The sequence below is a fragment of the Phalacrocorax aristotelis genome, chromosome Z, assembly GCF_949628215.1.
Source record: "Phalacrocorax aristotelis chromosome Z, bGulAri2.1, whole genome shotgun sequence".
NCBI classification, from domain to species: Eukaryota; Metazoa; Chordata; class Aves; order Suliformes; family Phalacrocoracidae; genus Phalacrocorax; species Phalacrocorax aristotelis.
In genome coordinates, this window is record NC_134311.1 from 54,045,376 (window position 1) to 54,066,228 (window position 20,853).

Here is a 20,853-nt window from a genome sequence, read left to right on the forward strand (position 1 = left end):
GTAAAGTGTCGTGGTTTAGCGGCAGCTCAGCCCCACACAGTCGCTCGCTCACTCCCCCACCAGTAGATGGGGGAGAGAATCAGAAGGGTAACGCTCGTGGGTCGGGATAAGAACAGTTTAATAATGAAAATTAAAAGAAACAACAGTAGAAATGCAATGTAAAGGAGAACAACGAGAGGCGCAAAGCCCCGGGGGAGGGGGAAGGGAGGGGAGAGGGGGAACGAACCGCCGGAACAAACCGCACGCGCCGCAGTCGCCCTCCGACCCGACGCCGCGCCGCCTGCGCGCTGCCACTGCCCCCCCTCAATATACTGGTCATGGTGTCACATGGTATGGAATGAACCTGCCATTGGCCAGTCGGGGTCAGCCGCCCCCACCATGGCCCTGCCCCTCCCAGCCCCCCCTGCCACGCCACGCGGCAGAGCGCGGGAAGCTGGAAAGGTAGCTGACCCCCACAGTGAGGAGAATTAACCCCTTCTCAGCCAAAACCAGCACATTCTCCACCCCTTATTCCATACCACTTACACCATGCCCAGGTCCCATATGATGCAATACAACCGTACCAACCACCACCCCTCCCCTTCCCATCCTTTAACATAATACACAGACATCATTCCCTTAGTTCATGGATCTTCCCTGTAAAATGTCCATTAAAATGTCCATTGAGTTCACGCAGTCCATGACTCTGGGCTCCATCTGTTGTATCAGTCTTTCCGGGTGGGAGAGACGGTGTGTGGCGTTGGGTTGCTGCATACCGAGTCAGTCATCGTTCCATCACTGCTGCACGGCTTGTTTCATAGTTGATCTTCCATGGGTTGGGAGGCTCGTACTCTGATATCATTGATACAACACAGAGGTGACACACAATATTATATAGCAGTTCACATTGTGCCATTCAGTTCATTGACTGTTTTCACCCAAAATCAAATCCCCTTGAGGCACACATCGGATTTCTCCATCCTCCCGCATCACCCACCAAGTGCACCCAGGTCCTCGAGCAAAAACAATCCCACGAATGGGTTTGCCTTTGCCAGAGGCAGGAAGAACCCAGACTGTTTTGCCCAGCATACTTTTTGTGTGCACTACAGGGACTCTATCCCCTTCCACAGTATGTAGGATTTCTGACTGGGCAGGGCCAGCTCGGTTGGCAGATCCCCTCGTGTTGACTAACCACGTGGCTTTTGCTAAATGTGTATCCCAGTGCTTGAATGTCCCACCCCCCATTGCTCTCAGTGTGGTTTTTAACAGTCCATTGTACCTTTCAATTTTCCCAGAGGCTGGTGCGTGATAGGGGATGTGATACACCCACTCAATGCCGTGCTCTTTGGCCCAGGTGTCTATGAGGCTATTTCGGAAATGAGTCCCATTGTCTGACTCAATCCTCTCTGGGGTGCCGTGTCGCCACAGGACTTGTTTCTCAAGACCCAGGATAGTGTTCCGGGCAGTGGCGTGGGGGACAGGATATGTTTCCAGCCAGCCAGTCGTTGTTTCTACCATTGTAAGCACATGGCGCTTGCCTTGGCGGGTCTGTGGGAGTGTGATATAGTCAATTTGCCAGGCCTCCCCATATTTATATTTCAGCCATCGTCCCCCATACCACAGAGGCTTTACCCGCTTCGCTTGCTTGATTGCAGCGCATGTGTCACATTCGTGGATAACCTGTGCAATAATATCCATGGTCAAGTCCACCCCTCGATCACGAGCCCACCTGTATGTTGCATCTCTCCCTTGATGGCCTGAGGTGTCGTGGGCCCACCGAGCTAGAAATAGTTCACCCTTATGCTGCCAGTCCAGATCCACCTCAGCCACTTCAATCTTGGCAGCCCGATCTACCTGCTGGTTGTTTCGATGTTCTTCAGTGGCCCGACTCTTGGGGACGTGAGCATCCACATGCCGTACCTTTACAACCAGTTTCTCTACCCGGGCAGCAATATCTTGCCACAATGTGGCAGCCCAGATGGGTTTGCCTCTGCGCTGCCAGTTGCTTTGCTTCCATTGCTGCAGCCAGCCCCACAAGGCATTTGCCACCATCCAGGAGTCAGTATAGAGATAGAGCACTGGCCACTTTTCCCGTTCAGCGATGTCTAAGGCCAGCTGGATGGCCTTTACCTCTGCAAACTGGCTCGATTCACCTTCTCCTTCAGCAGTTTCTGCTACTTGTCGTGTAGGACTCCATACAGCAGCCTTCCATCTCCGGTGCTTTCCCACAAGGCGACAGGACCCATCAGTGAACAGGGCATATTGCTTCTCATCTTCTGGCAGTTTGTTATACAGTGGGGCTTCTTCAGCACGTGTCACCTCCTCCTCTGGTGATAATCCAAAATCTTTGCCTTCTGGCCAGTCCATAATCACTTCCAAGATTCCTGGGCGACTGGGGTTTCCTACTCGAGCCCGCTGGGTGATCAGTGCAACCCATTTACTCCACGTAGCATCAGTTGCATGGTGTGTAGAGGGGATGTTTCCTTTGAACATCCAGCCCAGCACTGGCAGTCGGGGTGCCAGGAGCAACTGTGCTTCAGTACCAACCACTTCTGAAGCAGCTCGAACCCCTTCATATGCTGCCAATATCTCTTTTTCAGTTGGAGTATAGCGGGCTTCAGACCCTCTGTATCCCCGACTCCAAAACCCTAGGGGTCGACCCCGGGTCTCCCCAGGTGCTTTCTGCCAGAGACTCCAGGTAGGGCCATTCTCCCCGGCTGCAGTGTAGAGCACATTTTTTACATCTTGTCCTGCCCGGACTGGCCCAAGAGCTACTGCATGAACTATTTCTCGTTTAATCTGTTCAAAGGCTTGTCGTTGCTCAGGGCCCCATTTGAAATCATTCTTTTTCCGGGTCACTTGATAGAGAGGGCTCACGATCAGACTGTAATTTGGAATATGCATTCTCCAAAAACCCACAACGCCCAAGAAAGCTTGTGTTTCCTTTTTGCTAGTTGGTGGAGACATGGCTGCTATTTTGTTGATCACATCCATTGGAATCTGACGACGACCGTCTTGCCATTTAATTCCTAAGAACTGGATTTCTCGTGCAGGTCCCTTCACCTTACTTTGTTTTATGGCAAAACCAGCTTTCAGAAGGATTTGGACTATTTTCTCACCTTTCTCAAAAACTTCTTCTGCTGTGCTGCCCCACACAATGATGTCATCAATGTATTGAAGGTGTTCTGGAGCTTCTCCCTGTTCCAGTACAGTCTGAATCAGTCCATGGCAAATGGTAGGACTGTGTTTCCACCCCTGGGGCAGTCGATTCCAGGTGTACTGGACGCCCCTCCATGTGAAAGCAAACTGTGGCCTGCACTCTGCTGCCAGAGGGATTGAGAAGAATGCATTAGCAATATCAATTGTGGCATACCACTTGGCCGCCTTTGACTCCAGTTCGTATTGAAGTTCTAGCATGTCTGGCACAGCAGCACTCAACGGTGGAGTGACTTCATTCAGGCCACGATAGTCTACTGTTAGTCTCCACTCTCCATTAGACTTCCGGACTGGCCATATGGGACTGTTAAAGGGTGAGTGGGTCTTACTGATGACTCCTTGGCTCCTCAGTTGGTGAATGAGTTTATGGATGGGGATCAGAGAGTCTCTGTTGGTGCGATATTGCCGCCGGTGCACTGTTGTGGTGGCGATTGGCACCTGTTGTTCTTTGACCTTCAGCAACCCCACCACAGAAGGGTCCTTTGAGAGACCGGGCAAGGTAGACAGCTGTTCAGTTTCCTCCGTCTCCAAGGCAGCTACACCAAAAGCCCACTTGTAACCTTTTGGGTCCTTGAAATACCCTCTCCTGAGGTAGTCTATACCAAGGATGCACGGAGCCTCTGGGCCAGTCACAATGGGGTGCTTCTGCCACTCATTGCCAGTTAGGCTCACTTCGGCCTCCAATACAGTTAGCTCTTGAGATCCCCCTGTCACTCCAGCAATGCTGATGGGTTCTGCCCCTATATAGTTTGATGGCATTAAGGTGCACTGTGCGCCGGTGTCCACTAAAGCTTTATACTCCTGTGGGTCGGACGTGCCAGGCCATCGGATCCACACAGTCCAGTAAGCCCGGTTATCCCTTTCCTCCACCTGGCTGGAGGCAGGGCCCCTCTAGTCCTGATCATGGCAGTCACAACTCACTTCCTGTAAATGTGAATCAGGAGTCCCTCTATTACACTTAGAAATAAAATCTGCGCTTCTACTCCTCTGTCTGGGGACTTGCTCGCTGGAAACTGGAGCAGCAGCTTTCCTGGAAGAGCCTCCCTGAGTGACTGTTCTTCCTTGCAGTTCATGTACTCGTGCCTGTAGGGTCGAAGTAGGCTTGCCATCCCACCTCATCATGTCCTCTCCGTGGTCACGCAGGTAGAACCATAGGGTGGCCCGTGGTGTGTATCCCCTTCTTTGAGCCAAAGGACGCTTATTCCTAACAGCTGAGACACTGCTCTGTCGAGGTGGGGAGTAGGACAGATCTTCTTTGAGTTGCTGAACCTCTTGGGATAGTTTCTCCACAGCAGAGACAAGCGAGGAAGAGATATTTGTGTCATAATCCCGGAGTCTATCTATCACCTCTGCCACCGTTGGTGTCTCGTCATCTTTCCAGGACATCACTGCCAATGAGTTTGCATGCGAAGATGGTGCGCTCCGTACAAACTTCCGCCACATGGGTCGTGTGCACTCGGCTTCATCTGGATCTTTGGATGACCGTTGATCATCCAGGTCACCATAAATCACCTCAAACACAGCTAATTCCCTGAGATACTGGATGCCTTTCTCCATAGTTGTCCATTTTCCTGGGCGATATGTAACATCTTCTTTAAAAGGATACCTTTCCTTCACTGCAGACAGGAGTCGCCTCCAGAGGCTGAGGGCTTGTGGTTTTTTCCCAATTGCTTTGTCAACGCCCCCTTCCCCAGAAAGGGATCCCAATTGTTTGGCTTCTTTTCCCTCTAGTTCCAGGCTACTGGCCCCATTATCCCAGCATCGGAGCAGCCAGGTGACAATGTGCTCACCTGAACGACGGCTATAATCTTTTCGCATATCTCGCAACTCGCTTAAGGACAGGGATCGGGTGGTCTCTATTTCATTTATTACTTCTCCCTCCTCTCCCCGCGATGGCCCTGGTTCTTCATCATCCCGTTCTAAACGAGTTGATGTCCGCTTCCAATATTTCGTCTTATGTATGGGGGCAACTGATACTGGTACGGGTTTATTTTCTGAGCTAGCTCCGGTACTTGTTGTGGGGGTTTGAGTGGCTGCAGTGCCTGTTGTCAGGGCTGGATTGTCTACAGTGCCAGTCACTTTGCATTTCAATCCAGAGACATTCTCTTCCCCCTGGGGGCACTGAATACTGTTGAGCAGGGCTCGGTATGCATGGGCCAGACCCCAGCACGTTGCAGTTATCTGTGTCTCTCTGGAGTTCCCAGCGTAACAACATACTTTCTCCAAATATTCTACTAGTTTTTTAGGATTCTGCACTTGCTCGGGGGTGAAACTCCAAAACACTGGGGGTGCCCACTGCCCTAGGTATTTGCCCATGCTATCCCACATGCCCTGCCACTCGTAACTATCAAGCCTCGGGGCAGATTTCTGGGTGATATTCTTAAGTTGCTTAGTCAAAACCAAAACAACATGCCCAAAAACTAACAATGACTGCACCTTAACCACCCAAGGATGTTCAAGATACAAAAACGTTGTTGTAACAAAGGCACAGACATCATAGAACAAAGTTGCAAAGGTATTATTCTGTATTTCCTCCATATAAAATCTCTCAGAGGAGGAGGTATAATTGCTAATTGCCTCAACAAGGTGGTATCCGAAGTACAGTAACGGTTTCAGCAAAAACCCCAAATACCAGATAAAGCTGAAAACGAGTGTTTGTATAACAAATCTCGTAGGCAAAACATTACTAATCACAGCAGAACACAGCAGACTCAAACAACCAACACCGATTTTTAACACCAACTGCAAAAAGGACAACATGGTGCTGGGACCAGCAGCTGTTGTTATCTCCAACCCTCGAGCCCCACGTTGGGCGCCAAAAAGACTGTCGTGGTTTAGCGGCAGCTCAGCCCCACACAGTCGCTCGCTCACTCCCCCACCAGTAGATGGGGGAGAGAATCAGAAGGGTAACGCTCGTGGGTCGGGATAAGAACAGTTTAATAATGAAAATTAAAAGAAACAACAGTAGAAATGCAATGTAAAGGAGAACAACGAGAGGCGCAAAGCCCCGGGGGAGGGGGAAGGGAGGGGAGAGGGGGAACGAACCGCCGGAACAAACCGCACGCGCCGCAGCCGCCCGCCGACCCGACGCCGCGCCGCCTGCGCGCTGCCACTGCCCCCCCTCAATATACTGGTCATGGTGTCACATGGTATGGAATGAACCTGCCATTGGCCAGTCGGGGTCAGCCGCCCCCACCATGGCCCTGCCCCTCCCAGCCCCCCCTGCCACGCCACGCGGCAGAGCGCGGGAAGCTGGAAAGGTAGCTGACCCCCACAGTGAGGAGAATTAACCCCTTCTCAGCCAAAACCAGCACAGTAAAGGAAAACTTTGGAACCTGATTTGGAGCACTTGTATTTAAGTTTCTTCTGTGCCTTTTAATTAGTGTGAATATTCTTTGCTGAAGCAACAGTGCAGGCTTGCTGCCTTTTCAAGGGGGGGAGAGGAAGTTGCAACCTGTGTAACCTGGAATGCCTTTACTCACATATTGAAATTTTGGCTGGTACTTAGGAAAGGTTTTGTTCCTGCACCATCCGAACCTCCCGTGGCTCAGCTGAGACACATAGAAACTGGGAAAATATTTGGGGCTAAGAGAATTGTAGGCTTATTTAATACTCAACAGTAAAGCTAAAACGCTTCTGTTCGTTTCTGACCTTTTTGATAAGGTACCAGTAAAAGCAAATGCATGCAAACTTGCTAGTTTTCATAGGACATTTGGAGGCTGTTTTGTTCTATTCCTTCTGAGGTATCTTGTCATGCTACTTGTGAACTACAGATTATAACTTGAGATATCTGTAATAATTAATGGTGAATAACAATGACTTTCAGGAGCTGTTGTAATCAATGTCATAATTTTTGTTGGTTTCTTTTGTATTAGAACATTCCTGATGTTGACGATGAAGGATACAGCATTAAACCAGAAGCAACACAGGATATCCTTTCCTTTATTATTGTGCAAGGTTATCTGATGCTATTAGACTTCTTTGGAGAGAGGAAGTACTGATTAAAGTGTTACGTAAAGGAAGATGAATGATGTTTATGCTAATGTTGCAACCTTGTATACTTATGTTCATAGCTTTCACAAAATATAGAAAATTTTGTCTACCTTTGATTTTGTGTGTGTGCAAATGTTAAAGATTAGATCAGATATCTTATACATATGTCTTGGGAACCTTAAGATGATGTTCTTTGTCTGACAGTAAAAAGCCAAAGTAAAACAAAAAAAGCCTGAACAAAAGCTTTAAGGTGACCATGCAGATCCTTTTTGATAAGCTCTCAGAATCTGTAAGGTTTGTAAACTATTTTTTAAGCATACAGAGTGGTTATCTGTTCTATACTTGCACCCTCCCACTTTTTTATAATGCCATTAAGAAGATTGGGAGCTCCAGCAGTCTAGAAATAGAATTTCTGTTACTTAAACATGCTGTTCTAATTGTTCCTTCTAGCTTTTATTGTATTTTTAATGAAAGCTTTGCTATGCATAATAGCGTTTTGTTATGAATCATTTTTTATGGAGATTCATGATTTTTCTCTGCTCTTCCTTTGAAGGAAAAAATTCTTGTCCTCTTTTTACCTCCCATCCAAAACAGAGGGAAGCTCTACGTAAGAGCTGGGAATAATTGCTGTAGACCTAAGCAAGCCTAATATGTTAGCAAGATAGCTCTGTTTTCATCAGCTTTGCAGAATATGCCTCTGTTGGCCCCAGTGAAGATTCCTGTACAGATAAAAGCTGATCATGTTATCTCCCATTTGCAGAATTGATATAAAAGTGAAAGACTTTTATCCAGTCCTGAGAGGGGTATCATTTCACACATTGTGTATATTTATGAAAGGGAGAGAGGAGTGAACAACATTCATGCTTTGTAAATGATCCATCTGGACATCCTTTCTACATTATCCTTTTTGTTGTGAAACAACAGAACAGGCCATACATTCAGTGAAAAAGCTCAGTGATTTGCAGTCCCTGTCAGCCAGGTATTTCAGTTTCTGAGAATCTTGACCAGGTTCAGGAATATTCAGTTTCCTTCCTCTTTTCACTCCCTTAGCCTCCAAGAGTGGATATTTATTCTATTGATGGGAACTCTTGAGGTGATTTGTTGGAGGATATTATTTTACCATAATGGCGGTTGTAATAAGTCCAGTCTTAAGTGCTGGAAAAGCACTGTACAAGAGCTGCCTCATTCGTAGGAAATGAATCTTGAAACTTGATGATAACTTCCAAGATGAGATCTTTTGATGAAATGAAAAATTACTTGTCTTTGAAACTTTCTTTTCTAGATATGAACCACTTTTGGGACAGATAGACTATAGGATGAAGACATTTGACTTTTTCCTCACCACAGTTCAGGCATTCTTTGAGTTGAAATGAATTTGGAATATCTTCAGGGTTAAGGTTTTAGTTTTTGTCAGGGAATAGTTTGAAGATAATTAATTCAAATGACTGGCATATTTCCAAGAGAAAATAACAAAAGCAAGGTATAGAATATGTATGCTCCCCCTAGGTGGTATGAAACTTATGTTTGAGTAGAAGAAAATTTTCAAATTCTTTCTTGTTGAAACAAATGCATCTTTTAAGACTTAGCATGGGTCTTTCTGAGGTTTTTTTTTTTTCCCGTGCAGCTCCTATGTATATAAAGAACCAGTTAAATTCATCTGTATATTTCACTTATTTTGAGGGCTGAGTTGTTGTGATTCCTTTTTGCCAAGGATGACAATGCTTTAAGCAGCTGACATTGTTCGGTTTACTGTGCAGCCTTCTGTGTATCTGGCATCCTTTCTTGCAAAATTTTCAGTGCCACTTTGCAAAAGAGGCAAGTAATGGTAGCTGCCGCTGCTGCTGCTTTGTCTACTGTTAATGTTTGGTAAAAGTACCATGAGTATTTCACTGCTAATTAAAAAGGCTAGGGATTTCCGTCACTTGGTTTAAAGGAATTTCTACATTTTTCATGCATGTATTAGAATCCCTGGTTGAGTCTCAAATCATAAATTTAACATGCAGAAGTGTTGCTACTGTAGAATCTTTAATTTATCCTGATGCCTGCAACTATGCAGTGTTGGCATATGACTATATGACATAGTGCCTTTTGGAACAGAATACCATTATAAGGCTGAATATAAAAACTAAACTTTAAATCTGAGTTGTGTATGTTGGACAGTGGATATATTTGAAGTGTCTGTATTAGTGCACAAAGAGGTTAGGCAGCATTGTTTCTGTGATGTTCACAAATGTGAGCATTTTGAACAACATAATTATGAAATAGATGAATTTTTAATATTTCTACCTTAACTGAGAGAAACATGCCAAAGAAAACCATTTCTATTCATCCAATGATTCTGACTCTGAAGATGATGAACCCAGGAGGTTCCATATAGAAATAAAACCTGTCCAGCCAAATAATAGCTCTCAATATACCATGCCTTCCTTGGATGAATTAAAAGTATCTATAGGGAACATCACTCTTTCTCCAGCAATATCTGTAAGTTTTTTTGTTCCTTGTATTTTTAATGTGTAGAAGAGAAAAGTGTTAAAGAATCTTTAGTGTAAACATATATTTTACTGTTCAGAATTTGTTCTAGATTCAAGTTCAATGTTTCTTTTTTTCTTGTGCACTGAGTCATCTTTGGTACACTTTATTGCAGTGTAACATTAAGTAATTTTCCCTTCTCAGATTTCAACTATCCTTTGAGTCTCGGGAGTGCTTAGTCCTTGTCTTTCTGCTGTTGCCACCACAAGACCTGTGAATACATTGTAGAGTTAGCTGAGCATGGCTTTTAACATAGTTTACTAATTAGTATTCAATAATATACGAATCTTTAAAACAGATCATGTAATGTGGGTACATGTAACATTTACAGCGCAACTTTTTTGATGTATTCTGCCAATCCACAGAATGATCCTTTATACCATGATATGATATTACAGCTAAATAGTGTTAAAGTATGCTAGGACAATATTCAGATCAGAATTAGAATGCTCTGATTTTAAGGAAAATATGGTGCATAGCATTAAAATAATCACGATGATTTTTCTCTTTTTTCCCCACATTTTGAAAGCAGAGACACAGTCCTGTAAGTACAGAATGGCTTTTTATTCACATTTTTAGATTAAAACCAAGTAAGTGTAGTATGTGAGGGGAGTTATTGGTAAAATCTTAGCAATGTTTCTGTGATATATAAGCTCTTTTAATTTTACTACCCCACCCTGTAAAGGGATTTAGTAATACTGCTCTCTTTGTCAGCTCTACAGTGTTCATTCCTGCCTTTTCTCACTGGTGTGGTGGGTGTGCACTGGTTGCTCTGTCCTGGCTTGTGTTCTGGTCTTTTGCAAGCTCAGAATGTTTTGCCTGGCATTGAAAGCAAAGTATCTCATAGAAAGTCGAGTGGAAATAAGAATCCTGGGACTATTAAGCATTTTATTTGACTATTGGTAAAATAATTTATTCCTATTTTTTTTTCCTGTTTCAGGCACAAATTAAGAGAAATTCATCCAGTAAGTGTGAATCTTTAACTTTTAGTCTATTTCTATTAGTTTTTAATATAGCGTGAAAATAGATTTTTTTTTTTTGACTTGTCAAAGACATGAGCTTCTTAAATAGCTGTATTTTAAATAGAAAAAAATATTTCTTTTGTCAGTTCTAGATACCTCTTCTTTTTCTATATACTCAGCTGTTCCCTATTCTGGGAAACAGATGAGGCTGTCTGTGACAGTGACGAGGAACACATCCAAGAGCCAAAGGGTGGACCCCATGGAAAAGACTCCTATGCAAGTTCTTAAAACCCTTCCACCCACTCAAGTTTAGTTTGATCCACAAACCAGCAAAGCACTCTCTCTGCTTTATAGTCAAACATATAAAATGTGGCCATGGAGATGGAGAACAGAGCATTAGTCTCGATCCTGTAGGGTTTTTCTGAGAAGGAAGCCAAGCTAGATTTGCTAAAGAATAATATTGATGTAAACAGTATAATACAAAGAAGAAATTTCAAGTGAACAACACTTCTTCCCAAAATGCATTGCTCAATGTAGTCCTCTCCTATTAGGTATTTCAGGAGTACCTGAATTTATATTATCAGAAATAATGCATTTTCTCTTTCCATCTTAATAATTAGTTTCAAACTGCAGCTGTTCGTATTTATTATCTTTTTGTAATGAAGCTGAAATTTTATTTTAGAGTGTCACAGCTTTGTGATAATAGTGTGTCTTTTGCTTAGGTGAAGAGTTAACGAAATCAAAGCTTTCTGCTCCAACTAATGAGTAAGTTAAAATTTAAAATTCTATCAAATGCACTTTTGCAGGAATTTGGTCTCATTTTGATCTAAAACTTGGAAACTCATTGGAAATATCAGATGACCGCTATTATAAGCAGGGCATCTATTGCAAAATAAGAGTTAAGGAGTAATTATGTAACAGTGGAAATTTCTGTTCGTTTTGCCCTTCTAGTGCATTTGCTTCATTGTGATCTGTCTCAATTGATACTTACAATCACATGATTACAAAATATTGGTTTTTATTAAAATCTTAGGTTTTAAATAAGACAGGTTTAGTCTCTATCCAGTAGTGTTCCATAGTAAAGTGTTAAAGATTACAAGCCGCAGATTTGGACAGGTCTGTATATATTACTTATATATGTATATACTGAAATAAATGCATTTGAAGATGTATGTCTCCTTGAAAATGACAGTCGTTTAACTGACACTGTGAAGTATGTCCACACACTAACTCGTATCAAGGTGTTAGTTCAGATAGTCTCCTCATGTGTAAACCAGTTCCTTGACCTGCAATTTTTAAGTACTTTTTATTTTTGAATGCAGTCTAACTATTCAAGAAGAATTAATCTAATTTATCATATTTATTATATTCTCAAACTACTACTGAAGTTGTATTTTCATTTTTATGAATATATACATCTTTCATTTGTATTCCAATTGTCACTTTTAATATAGAAAGGGGAACAGTGACCTCCTGGCATGGGATCCACTTTTCAACAGTTCTGTTGAATCTTCCTCTTCAGCTTCTTTGGCATCCTCATCCTCCTCAGGTAAAATATTTGATAGTTTCCTTTATACACTTCAGGATGTTCTGTTCTTGCTTTTTTAGTTGTTGCAAGGCGACATGCTTTGACTACTGAAATAAAGGAATTTTGTAAAGCAGTATACTATCTTATAAGTGATACCCAATTGAGGGTGCAGTGTACCAGGGTGCAGTATGTATAGGGGGCAAGGTGGAAAAGGGAACACTAGAAACATTAGGAAAACTCTATCTTGCTTCTGCCCTTTTTTAACGCCTTTTTTTATCACCTTCTCTCTCTTTCAAAAAAAAATTATCGCCATCTAGAGTATAATCCTATTTTTTCAGCTGGTTGGACTGGGAGATTAAATGGAGGTTGTCACAGCAACTGTGAGACAAGCTAAGCTTGCACTGTGAATAGGGATGGGTTTCTGCTTTCCAGTAAAGTCTGTTGAGATATGTAGTGCAAAGGCACCACGGAGCTTTGCTGTGAGGAACTTTTCTGCAGGAAACCATGATTCTGTTAGGACATTTGGAGGTGTAAGCCAAAGGGAGCAGGATAAAAATGGCAGGATTGAGACTAGAATTATGGGGGAGTTCCTGCCACCATCTGAGAGCTGGGGTGTTGGGAGGAAAAGGGTAGGCTGAGGAGTATAGGAGGTGGAGGGGGAGGGCAGATGTTGTGTGGGAATTGTGGCGTGCAAGATTCTGGAGGATATTAATGTGGGCATGATACTGGCAGGCTTTCCTGAAACCTGGTCTTTGAAGGGGGCGATCACAAAATTAGTCAATATTGGTTGTTACATTCAAAAGACAGTGAAGGATAGGGAGGCAAAATAGCATATGAGTAAGTATGTGTGTTGAGGCTGAGAGCCAGAGATGCTGAGAAACTAGTTGAGAAAAAGGAAGGAGAGACCGAAACAAAAACAGATATTATGGCCACATTAGGACCTGCTTACTAAAAGTTTTCAAATTATTTATGTTGATTATCTCAGGGGATTTAAAGCAGAATTTACTAGTTAGTAACAGTAGCAGACAGGCTGTTTCCATAGCTCTTGTCAGTCTACCTACTGCGTATCTATTTTCCAATCCCTGTTGTCTTAATGCAGAGACTCTTCCCACATGCCTGAGAAGAGAATTGTTCAGTTTCTTTTAGCTAGGTATTCGTATTCGAAAAATTATAACAGACCTCACTTCTGTGTTCATAGTCATGGCTTTCTAGCTGTTTTCCTCTGTGCTTGATCATACAGATTGAAGAATAGTAAGGAAGAGTATGTGTATCAATAAGGGAATTCTGCACAACTAGTGTTAATTCTTCTTGGCCTTAATGTCCTTTTAGCAGTAACTAACATTGCTACATAACTCTTCAGGGTTTAAGTGGAACTTACTTTTTCACTGCAAATTTGTGTTCCTCAAAAGTTATATTTTTTAAAAAAAATCCAGCTTACAGAAATCATTAGATTGTCTCTTCCTCACTTAGGTAACCAGTCAAGATTACAAATCTGTAACATTTTTAAGGATAAATTATATATAGATATGTATTACCAGAATATGCTGAAAAGAAGTGATGCTTCCTCTGGAGAGGAAGGCAAAGGATAACCTGTTGTTACTGTATCCAGTTGTGTATTGCTACACCTGGATGGGAAGTCAAAGCAGGTTAGGAAATGTTCATACCGTCTCTCCTGGCAGCAGGACTGTGGAGAAAGTAGTCTCTGGCTGATGAGTAGGGACAGGTAATTGGGGCCCATAACATCCTCTGTAGCCATGTCTGGCGGGGAGTCATCTACCCAAGCCTTCATACCCCAAAGAGGCTTATCCACAGACCCCTACATTTCATTTAAATTGGTGGAGTGTCCTGTGGGCATTGGTCAATTTTAGATATGACATTTGTGCCCTGGCAAACTTAATCTGCTAAATAATTATTTAAAGGACTGTTGTTCTATGGGTTAACTAAGGTATTTACACTTGTGACATGATCTATGGAGTTAAATAGAAAAGTGAGTGTTCTAAAGTGTAACAAATTACTAATACACTTGGGCAAAAAAACCAAATACTCGATTGATGTAGGTCATATTGTTATTTAAATCAAGTCCTGATGCTCACTAACAAGCAGCTTAGTTCTAAAGACTTTAAAAAGTATACAACTTTTGTCTTACTGTATTTGCCTTGAAATCATGTTTTATCTTCAACTCGAAGATTAATGTAGGTAAGCTGATGCTTAAAGCTTTTGCAAATCTCAATCCAAAATTTAAATTACGTAAATCAGTTGTTTTGTGTACAGCATATCTGTATATTATGATGTAGCATGTCCCACAGATTACTTTTTTCTTTTTACTGTTAAAATATTTCTTTAGATACTGTTTCATAACTGTGTGTTAATCATTGAACATTTAAACTGCCATGGTAATTTAGCAGACAGTGGTTTATGCAGTACAGAAGTAAACTTTGGTCATCCATGAATAATCCTGCTTTTATTATTAGTTTACGCTAACTTTGTTATCTTGACCAAACATGAGACATTTTTTAGCCAGCTATTGATATTGTAAAAATGCTTTTTAAAATAGTTTTTAACATTTCCACATTGCTTTTCGAATAGGATTTATAGTAGTATTTTAAAGTCTTTGAATGACATTTAAAGCATCTGTGAGAAAGGGAAAGCTGTGTTAAATCTCTGTTTATGTGGTCTTAGAGAATGTACTTGTTCATGGCAAAAGAACCACTGTAGAGAGAATACCTATACTTTTGATCTGAACTTTTAAATGTGTTGCGCTCTTCTGATTCTGTATGTTACTCTGCTGTTGCTCCTAGCTTTGCCAATCTGCAAGATGTTGAGAATTGACTAACCTTGCATTTTCTGCTTCTGTTGTCATCTGCTACAACAGGCAACAGCCAATGCAGGGACTACTTGTGGAAAACTCCTGTTTTCTGGCAGCCTGAACACTGTAGGATGAGAGAGGAAATAAGCTGGGGTGGATGATGGATCATACATATAGTTATGTACTAGCCACAGGTTGATACAGACAGAAAAATATCAAACAGAATCTCACGACTGCATTGTCGTCATTCATTCACCAGACAGCCATTTATGTTGGGCCTTCCCATTAAAAATGTTAAGGGTAAGAGGATAAAAGTATTTGGAAGGAACAGGATAGGACAGGCTTGATAAAATAACTTTGAAAGAAATTAAAAGCGGAAAGGTATAGAAAAGAAACAAAAATGGAGTAGGACACAAGAAGGAAAAGACAAAGATGAGAAGAACTTAAACCACAGAACGGAGGAAGCCAGAGAATAAGAAGAGTCATGGGAAGTATGGCCTCAAGTGGAGAGAAACACAATATGTTATTTTTTGGCTTACTTAAAAAATGGAAAGTGGCACGGTTGGCACTATGAATGAAGTACATGTGATATGTGGCTGGTTTTGGGGTTTGGGTTTTTTTTTTCTTTCATTTGTAAGTGGTGGGACTTTTAGCCTAGTAGAGCAGTTGTTTTTCTTGCAGGCTAGTAATCCTCTTGCAGTGGATATTGAATACTTTTTTGAATATTGAAATTTTTGTCTTTTCAGTGTTGGTCCTAGTTTCAATTCTTCCCTTTTCCTTCAGCTACACTAAAAGAGCACAATAGGAGCTCCTCCTCATCTACCACTGATTTGCCTGGGTGTAGAGTATCTCAGTCTTTGCTTGGACACCAGACAGATTCTGGGTGTACAAGCCCACCCTCACCAGACTTTACCATTAGCACTTTGTGCAAATCTGGTGTTACAGCACCATCAGGGAGTACCGGTACTTTATCCTGTGTTTCACGGTCTCAGAGTCAGTGGATTTCCTTTGCTGATGAACTTCTTACAATTAGACACACAAGCGCAGACAAGAAGGAACCCCACTTTAAAACTGAAAATGCCTGCCTTGCCTCTTCTGCTTTGCTTGGGAATTCTTCCAACAGCTGTGCTTCTGAGGATCAAAGTGACCTTTTCAATAATACTGTATGCCATGAACAATTATTCATTGAAGAAACTGGCACGGCTGCTGAAATTTCTTCTGCATCATCTTCAGCACTACTGGACTATAGTTTAGTGTCTTCTTGTGCTCATACAAATAAGGGTATGGCAAGCATGCATTGTGTACTGCTCTTTGCTAATAACTGACTCCAAAAAGCAAGCTTTGGACTCATTTTTCTTTGTTATTATCATTCACCTGACGTTAAAACTAACTCATCTTCTTACTCAGAATATACTAAACTGCTTGTTAGCACCAACTTCCTTGAAAGTTAGGACAATGAATGAAGCTTGAAATAAGAAAAATTCAAATTATTAAATTAAAGGCATTGCTTTCTCTTAACTATAGAGTTTTGCTTTTCTAGAAATTGGAATATATTTTTGTGGGACATCAGACAGCAGTGAGATCTCAGAGATTAAGTGTCTGAATTTGCAAAAACAACTTTATTCCTAAATGGCTTTGTATAGATAGTTTCAGATTAAATAAATAAATTAGATTTAAAACTGTACCTTTTTAACACCCAGTATTTTGAAGCATGGATGATGTCACGGTAATGCTACACACTAAGAGGGCAAAAGAAGTGTGCATTTGGGCAAGTGTGCCCTGACTCACTGAATACTTGTTTGGCATGCACTGTTGTCTTGGGGCATAAGAATTTAAAAGGAATGACTTATATTTTAGAAGTTAATTTATCTGGGAACATTTGAGTTTGCAACTCTTAAGGTGGATGTTGTTAGTATTAGCCCAATTTCTTTCTTCCCAAGTCACTGATGAAACTCCCATACTTAACAACAGCAGAGTTATGCTGAATGCCTGAGAAAACTCCATACTTAAAAGCTGCATTTTTAAATAACATTAACTGATTTAATTAAAAAAGAACCATCCAGAATAATTTGAGAGAGATAATAGGACACGCTACAACAACATAGTCATATATTAGGATTTCAGTCTATTTTGAAGTTAATTTTAGATCTTGTGTGCTCATTGGATGGCATCTAACATTTATTTTGAAATACAGTTCTATGCAATCTATTCAGAAAAGTGACTTTGTAAAAGTGGCATCTTTGTACTGCTGCCACCATCTGTTAATTTTTTCTGTTCAGTTAAAAGGACATGGGGGAAGTGCTGGTTTTTTTAACAACTTTTTTACTTCTCATAGCATGGCTAAGAGGTAATGAGATAGTATGCTCTTACAATCAACAGAGTAATTTATCTGTTACACTGGTATACACTTGTTGAAGTAAATGGGATTTCAGTGGGCAAAATTTGGTGTAAACAGAGTTATGCCATTGTCAGCCAGGACCAAATACGAATTTCCACTCAATCTTCCATTTGTGGTGAGACATGAAAGACTGTCCTGTATTCTGAATCCAGATTGCTTATACACAAAAGGAAACTCAAGTAAAACCATCTTTTTACATACAAACCTCCAAGAATAGTTGGTATTAAATAATTTGAGAGCAATGAGAAAGCCCATGATGCCATTTTTAGAGTCACTTTTCAGGGTATCACGTGGCCCTATTTTAAAAGCATTTATCATTAGTGGTAAATCTTACAAAGTGGAGCTTGTAAAATAGGAACTTTTAGTAGGAACATAACTTCCAGTTATGCTATTAGAGTGAGTACATATTTATGTTCAGTGTGACCTTTCTAATATTTATTTCCTTAAATTTGCTTTCTTTCAGCAAGGCCCACAACTCCTCTTTCTGTAGGCACCATTGTACCTCCTCCAAGGCCTGCTTCAAGACCAAAGCTGTCTGCTGGGAAACTTAGTGGGATTAATGAAATAGTATGTATTGATTGTTTTTTTAATTCTCCATTGTTACTTGATTTCAGATCTACCATTCGCTTACACTGTTATGGTGGAGTTCTTTTCCAGCCAATGTTCAAGGAATCACATAAGCAGATTTTCAACATTACCAGATAGGCATGGAAGTTGTTCACAGTAACTATATCACTGTAAGAAAATAATCCTTAACAGAACTACAAAGGTCCAAAACATAATTTTTACATTGGCTGAATGTTTTTAATTGAACAAACCAATAATTTGATAATGAAACGATAGCAAGTGTATGAGGTTGAAGTTTTCAAAATGTGAAATACTGGTGAAGTTATTAACAAAGCTCCTCTGATTTAGGGATGTTACCAAAGCTTTGGGGAACGAATGGTATCAAGTAGATCTTTATCAGTCATGTGTTGACACAATTAGCCCTGCTGTGACTTCTCCTTGCCCTTGGTGCTGGTTGGTGGAGAAGGCAAATGGCAGTTTGCAGCAGCTGCCCATCCGGATAGCAAGAGGTTGCACACTGCCTGCATCTCTGCTCACTGCCTGCAGTGCAGGTTCACCTGCCGATAAGGAATGTGGCAAAGAATGCAAATACCCAGGCAGCATATCAGACCAAGCCATGCTTAATCTCTTCTATGAATATTAGGATTCTTTGGGTTTCATTTGACTTACTGACCTGGAAAAATGTTACCATGGTAAGATCCTCTTACTGTCTTTCAAAGTAGCAAGGTATTTTCTCCATATTCTTGTTATGGACAAAATTCTCATCTTATGCTTTGACAAACAAACATTTTTTAAACTGTTTTGCATTTCTGTAGGTCAGAATAAGGTCAAAATAGGGTTCATTTTGAGATTCTTTTCTCATTCCAATATAAAGTTGCAGTAATTGCTCTTAGACCAAGGAATCTGTTCTTCATGTCACCATGATTAAAGAGAAGAATTGAGGTGGTACCATTCTGCTATAAAGTATTTTTCTGCACATTCATTCATTTTATACTGTTGTTTTAGATAATTGGCTATTATCTGGACACAAGTGGAAGATTGTCAGTAGTCTTTGTTATATATCGACTCCTTTTACAATTCCCGTATTCTGTTTAAAAGCCAGATACCCAGCAACAAGTATGATAGAACCAAAATAAAATTTAAAAGCCCCAGATACCCAGCCAAAATAGATTCTTCAGGGGTTCCAGTACCTTTTAGATAGGTTAATCACAAAATGTCATTAGTTAGTTTAATACCTTAACAGCTAAGTGAATCATAAAATCATCCAGAGATTTAGGATGGAAGGGACTTCTGAGGATCTCTAGGCCAACGTCCTGCTCAAAGGGCCAACTTCAAAATTGCATCACGTTGCTCAGGGACATGCTGTGAGTTTTGAAAATTTCCAGAGAGGGAGCTATTATAATCTCTGGGCAACCTGTTCCAGGGTTTAACCACGAGGTTACAAGAATTTTTCCCTTAAGTTAGGCTGAAATTTCCTTTGCTGTAGCTCTTGCATCTCTGAGAAGAGCCCAACTCAGCCTTGTTTTTACCCACTTTTAGCTAGTAAAAGACTGCTAGTGGATCCTTCCTTAGGCTTCTGTTCTCCAGGCTGAACAAACCCAGGTCCTTCAGCCTGTCCCCCTCTCTCATGTACTCCAGTCCCAACTCTTCTAGTTGCCCTCTGCTGGACTTGTTTCCAGTTTGTTTGTAGCTTTCCTTTAGCTCTGTAAATCCACACTTGTTGCAAACATGCACAGGGCTGTAGGCTTCGGTTCTGCTACCGTGTTATTGCACAATTATTGACAGGCTGCTACATAATCAAATATATTAGACATAGCTACACACGCAAAAAAATAGTAACAATAATCCATGAAATAATGGAATTGATTCCAATGGAAAAATCTGGGTTCTCTGTTTTAAACTAAAAACTAGGGTAGATACAGCATTAAAGGAACTATGCTGAGAAACACTATGAAATTGATTGGGGCATGATATGAAGAACTCTTCTATTTACAGTCTTTTTTTCATCTCTTTAAAACCACTCTGTGTAATACACTTGTAATCTCTTTTGCTCAGCCTAGGCCATTCAGCCCTCCATTGACCTCTAACTCAAGTCCACCTCCTGCAGCTCCCTTGGCACGTGCAGAGAGCATTTCCTCAATATCCTCTTCTGCTTCCCTCAGTGCAGCAAACACACCTACAGTTGGTAAGTTAAATTAACCATTTTAACTTATTTTAGAAATAGCATAATTCTGCCACTAGGTTCCACCTGTTAGGAAAACCATTTGTTGGAGTTAGTTGTTCCATATGTGAGTCCAGTCTAGGTACTTCAAGCATCTTTGCAATACCTGCTTCTAAAGGACACTGAGAGACAGGACAGTGGATTTAATTAGATTAGACCATAGATCCAATTATGGCATGTTCTTTAGGGAAATATTTTTCAAAATTGATATTCCATGAATTCTTATTTGGTATGCTTTTATCTCCATCCATCAAGCACAATGTGTTATCATGTATTCATTCAGAAGATGTTATTGTATAGGTGCAGAAATATTTTGGGATACTGATAAATTTGATTGACAAAAATTTGATTTAAAAAAAAATTTGATTGACATAAATTTGATTGATGTTCACAAAATTGAGTTCTTTCATGTTCTTTTTATTTGGTTTGTTATCCTGTAATTGCAGTTCCCCCAAAAAATGAAAGTAATGCATCTTTTTCTTCAAGTTAGTGAAGTACACAGGCTAAACAGAGGTGTTTAGTAAAAGCAAAACAAACAATCAAATAAAAAAGATGAAGATGAAAAGCAAACTAGTCTTCATGTGTTGCCACCGATTTCAGAAGTTTTTCTCATGTTTTTAAAGGGAAGTCCTTCGGTTTTGACATTTGGTTATA

At 41.1% G+C, this 20,853-nt stretch overlaps 1 protein-coding gene across 7 annotated transcripts in view; it reads left to right on the plus strand.

Moving 5' to 3' along the window:
* FCHO2 (FCH and mu domain containing endocytic adaptor 2) overlaps nt 1-20,853 on the plus strand; it is a 106,906-nt gene that overhangs the window by 69,931 nt on the left and 16,122 nt on the right. For 2 of the 7 annotated variants that reach the window (XM_075078506.1, XM_075078502.1), the window contains exons 12-19: nt 7,071-7,125; nt 9,491-9,669; nt 10,247-10,261; nt 10,658-10,682; nt 11,402-11,444; nt 12,134-12,228; nt 17,875-17,978; nt 20,034-20,163. In XM_075078506.1, the coding sequence (XP_074934607.1) occupies nt 7,071-7,125; nt 9,491-9,669; nt 10,247-10,261; nt 10,658-10,682; nt 11,402-11,444; nt 12,134-12,228; nt 17,875-17,978; nt 20,034-20,163 (646 nt within the window). Of the gene's footprint in view, nt 1-7,070; nt 7,126-9,490; nt 9,682-10,246; nt 10,262-10,657; nt 10,683-11,401; nt 11,445-12,133; nt 12,229-17,874; nt 17,979-20,033; nt 20,164-20,853 lie in introns of all 7 variants that reach the window. The other 5 variants (XM_075078508.1, XM_075078504.1, XM_075078509.1 and 2 more) reach the window with 3 other exon arrangements.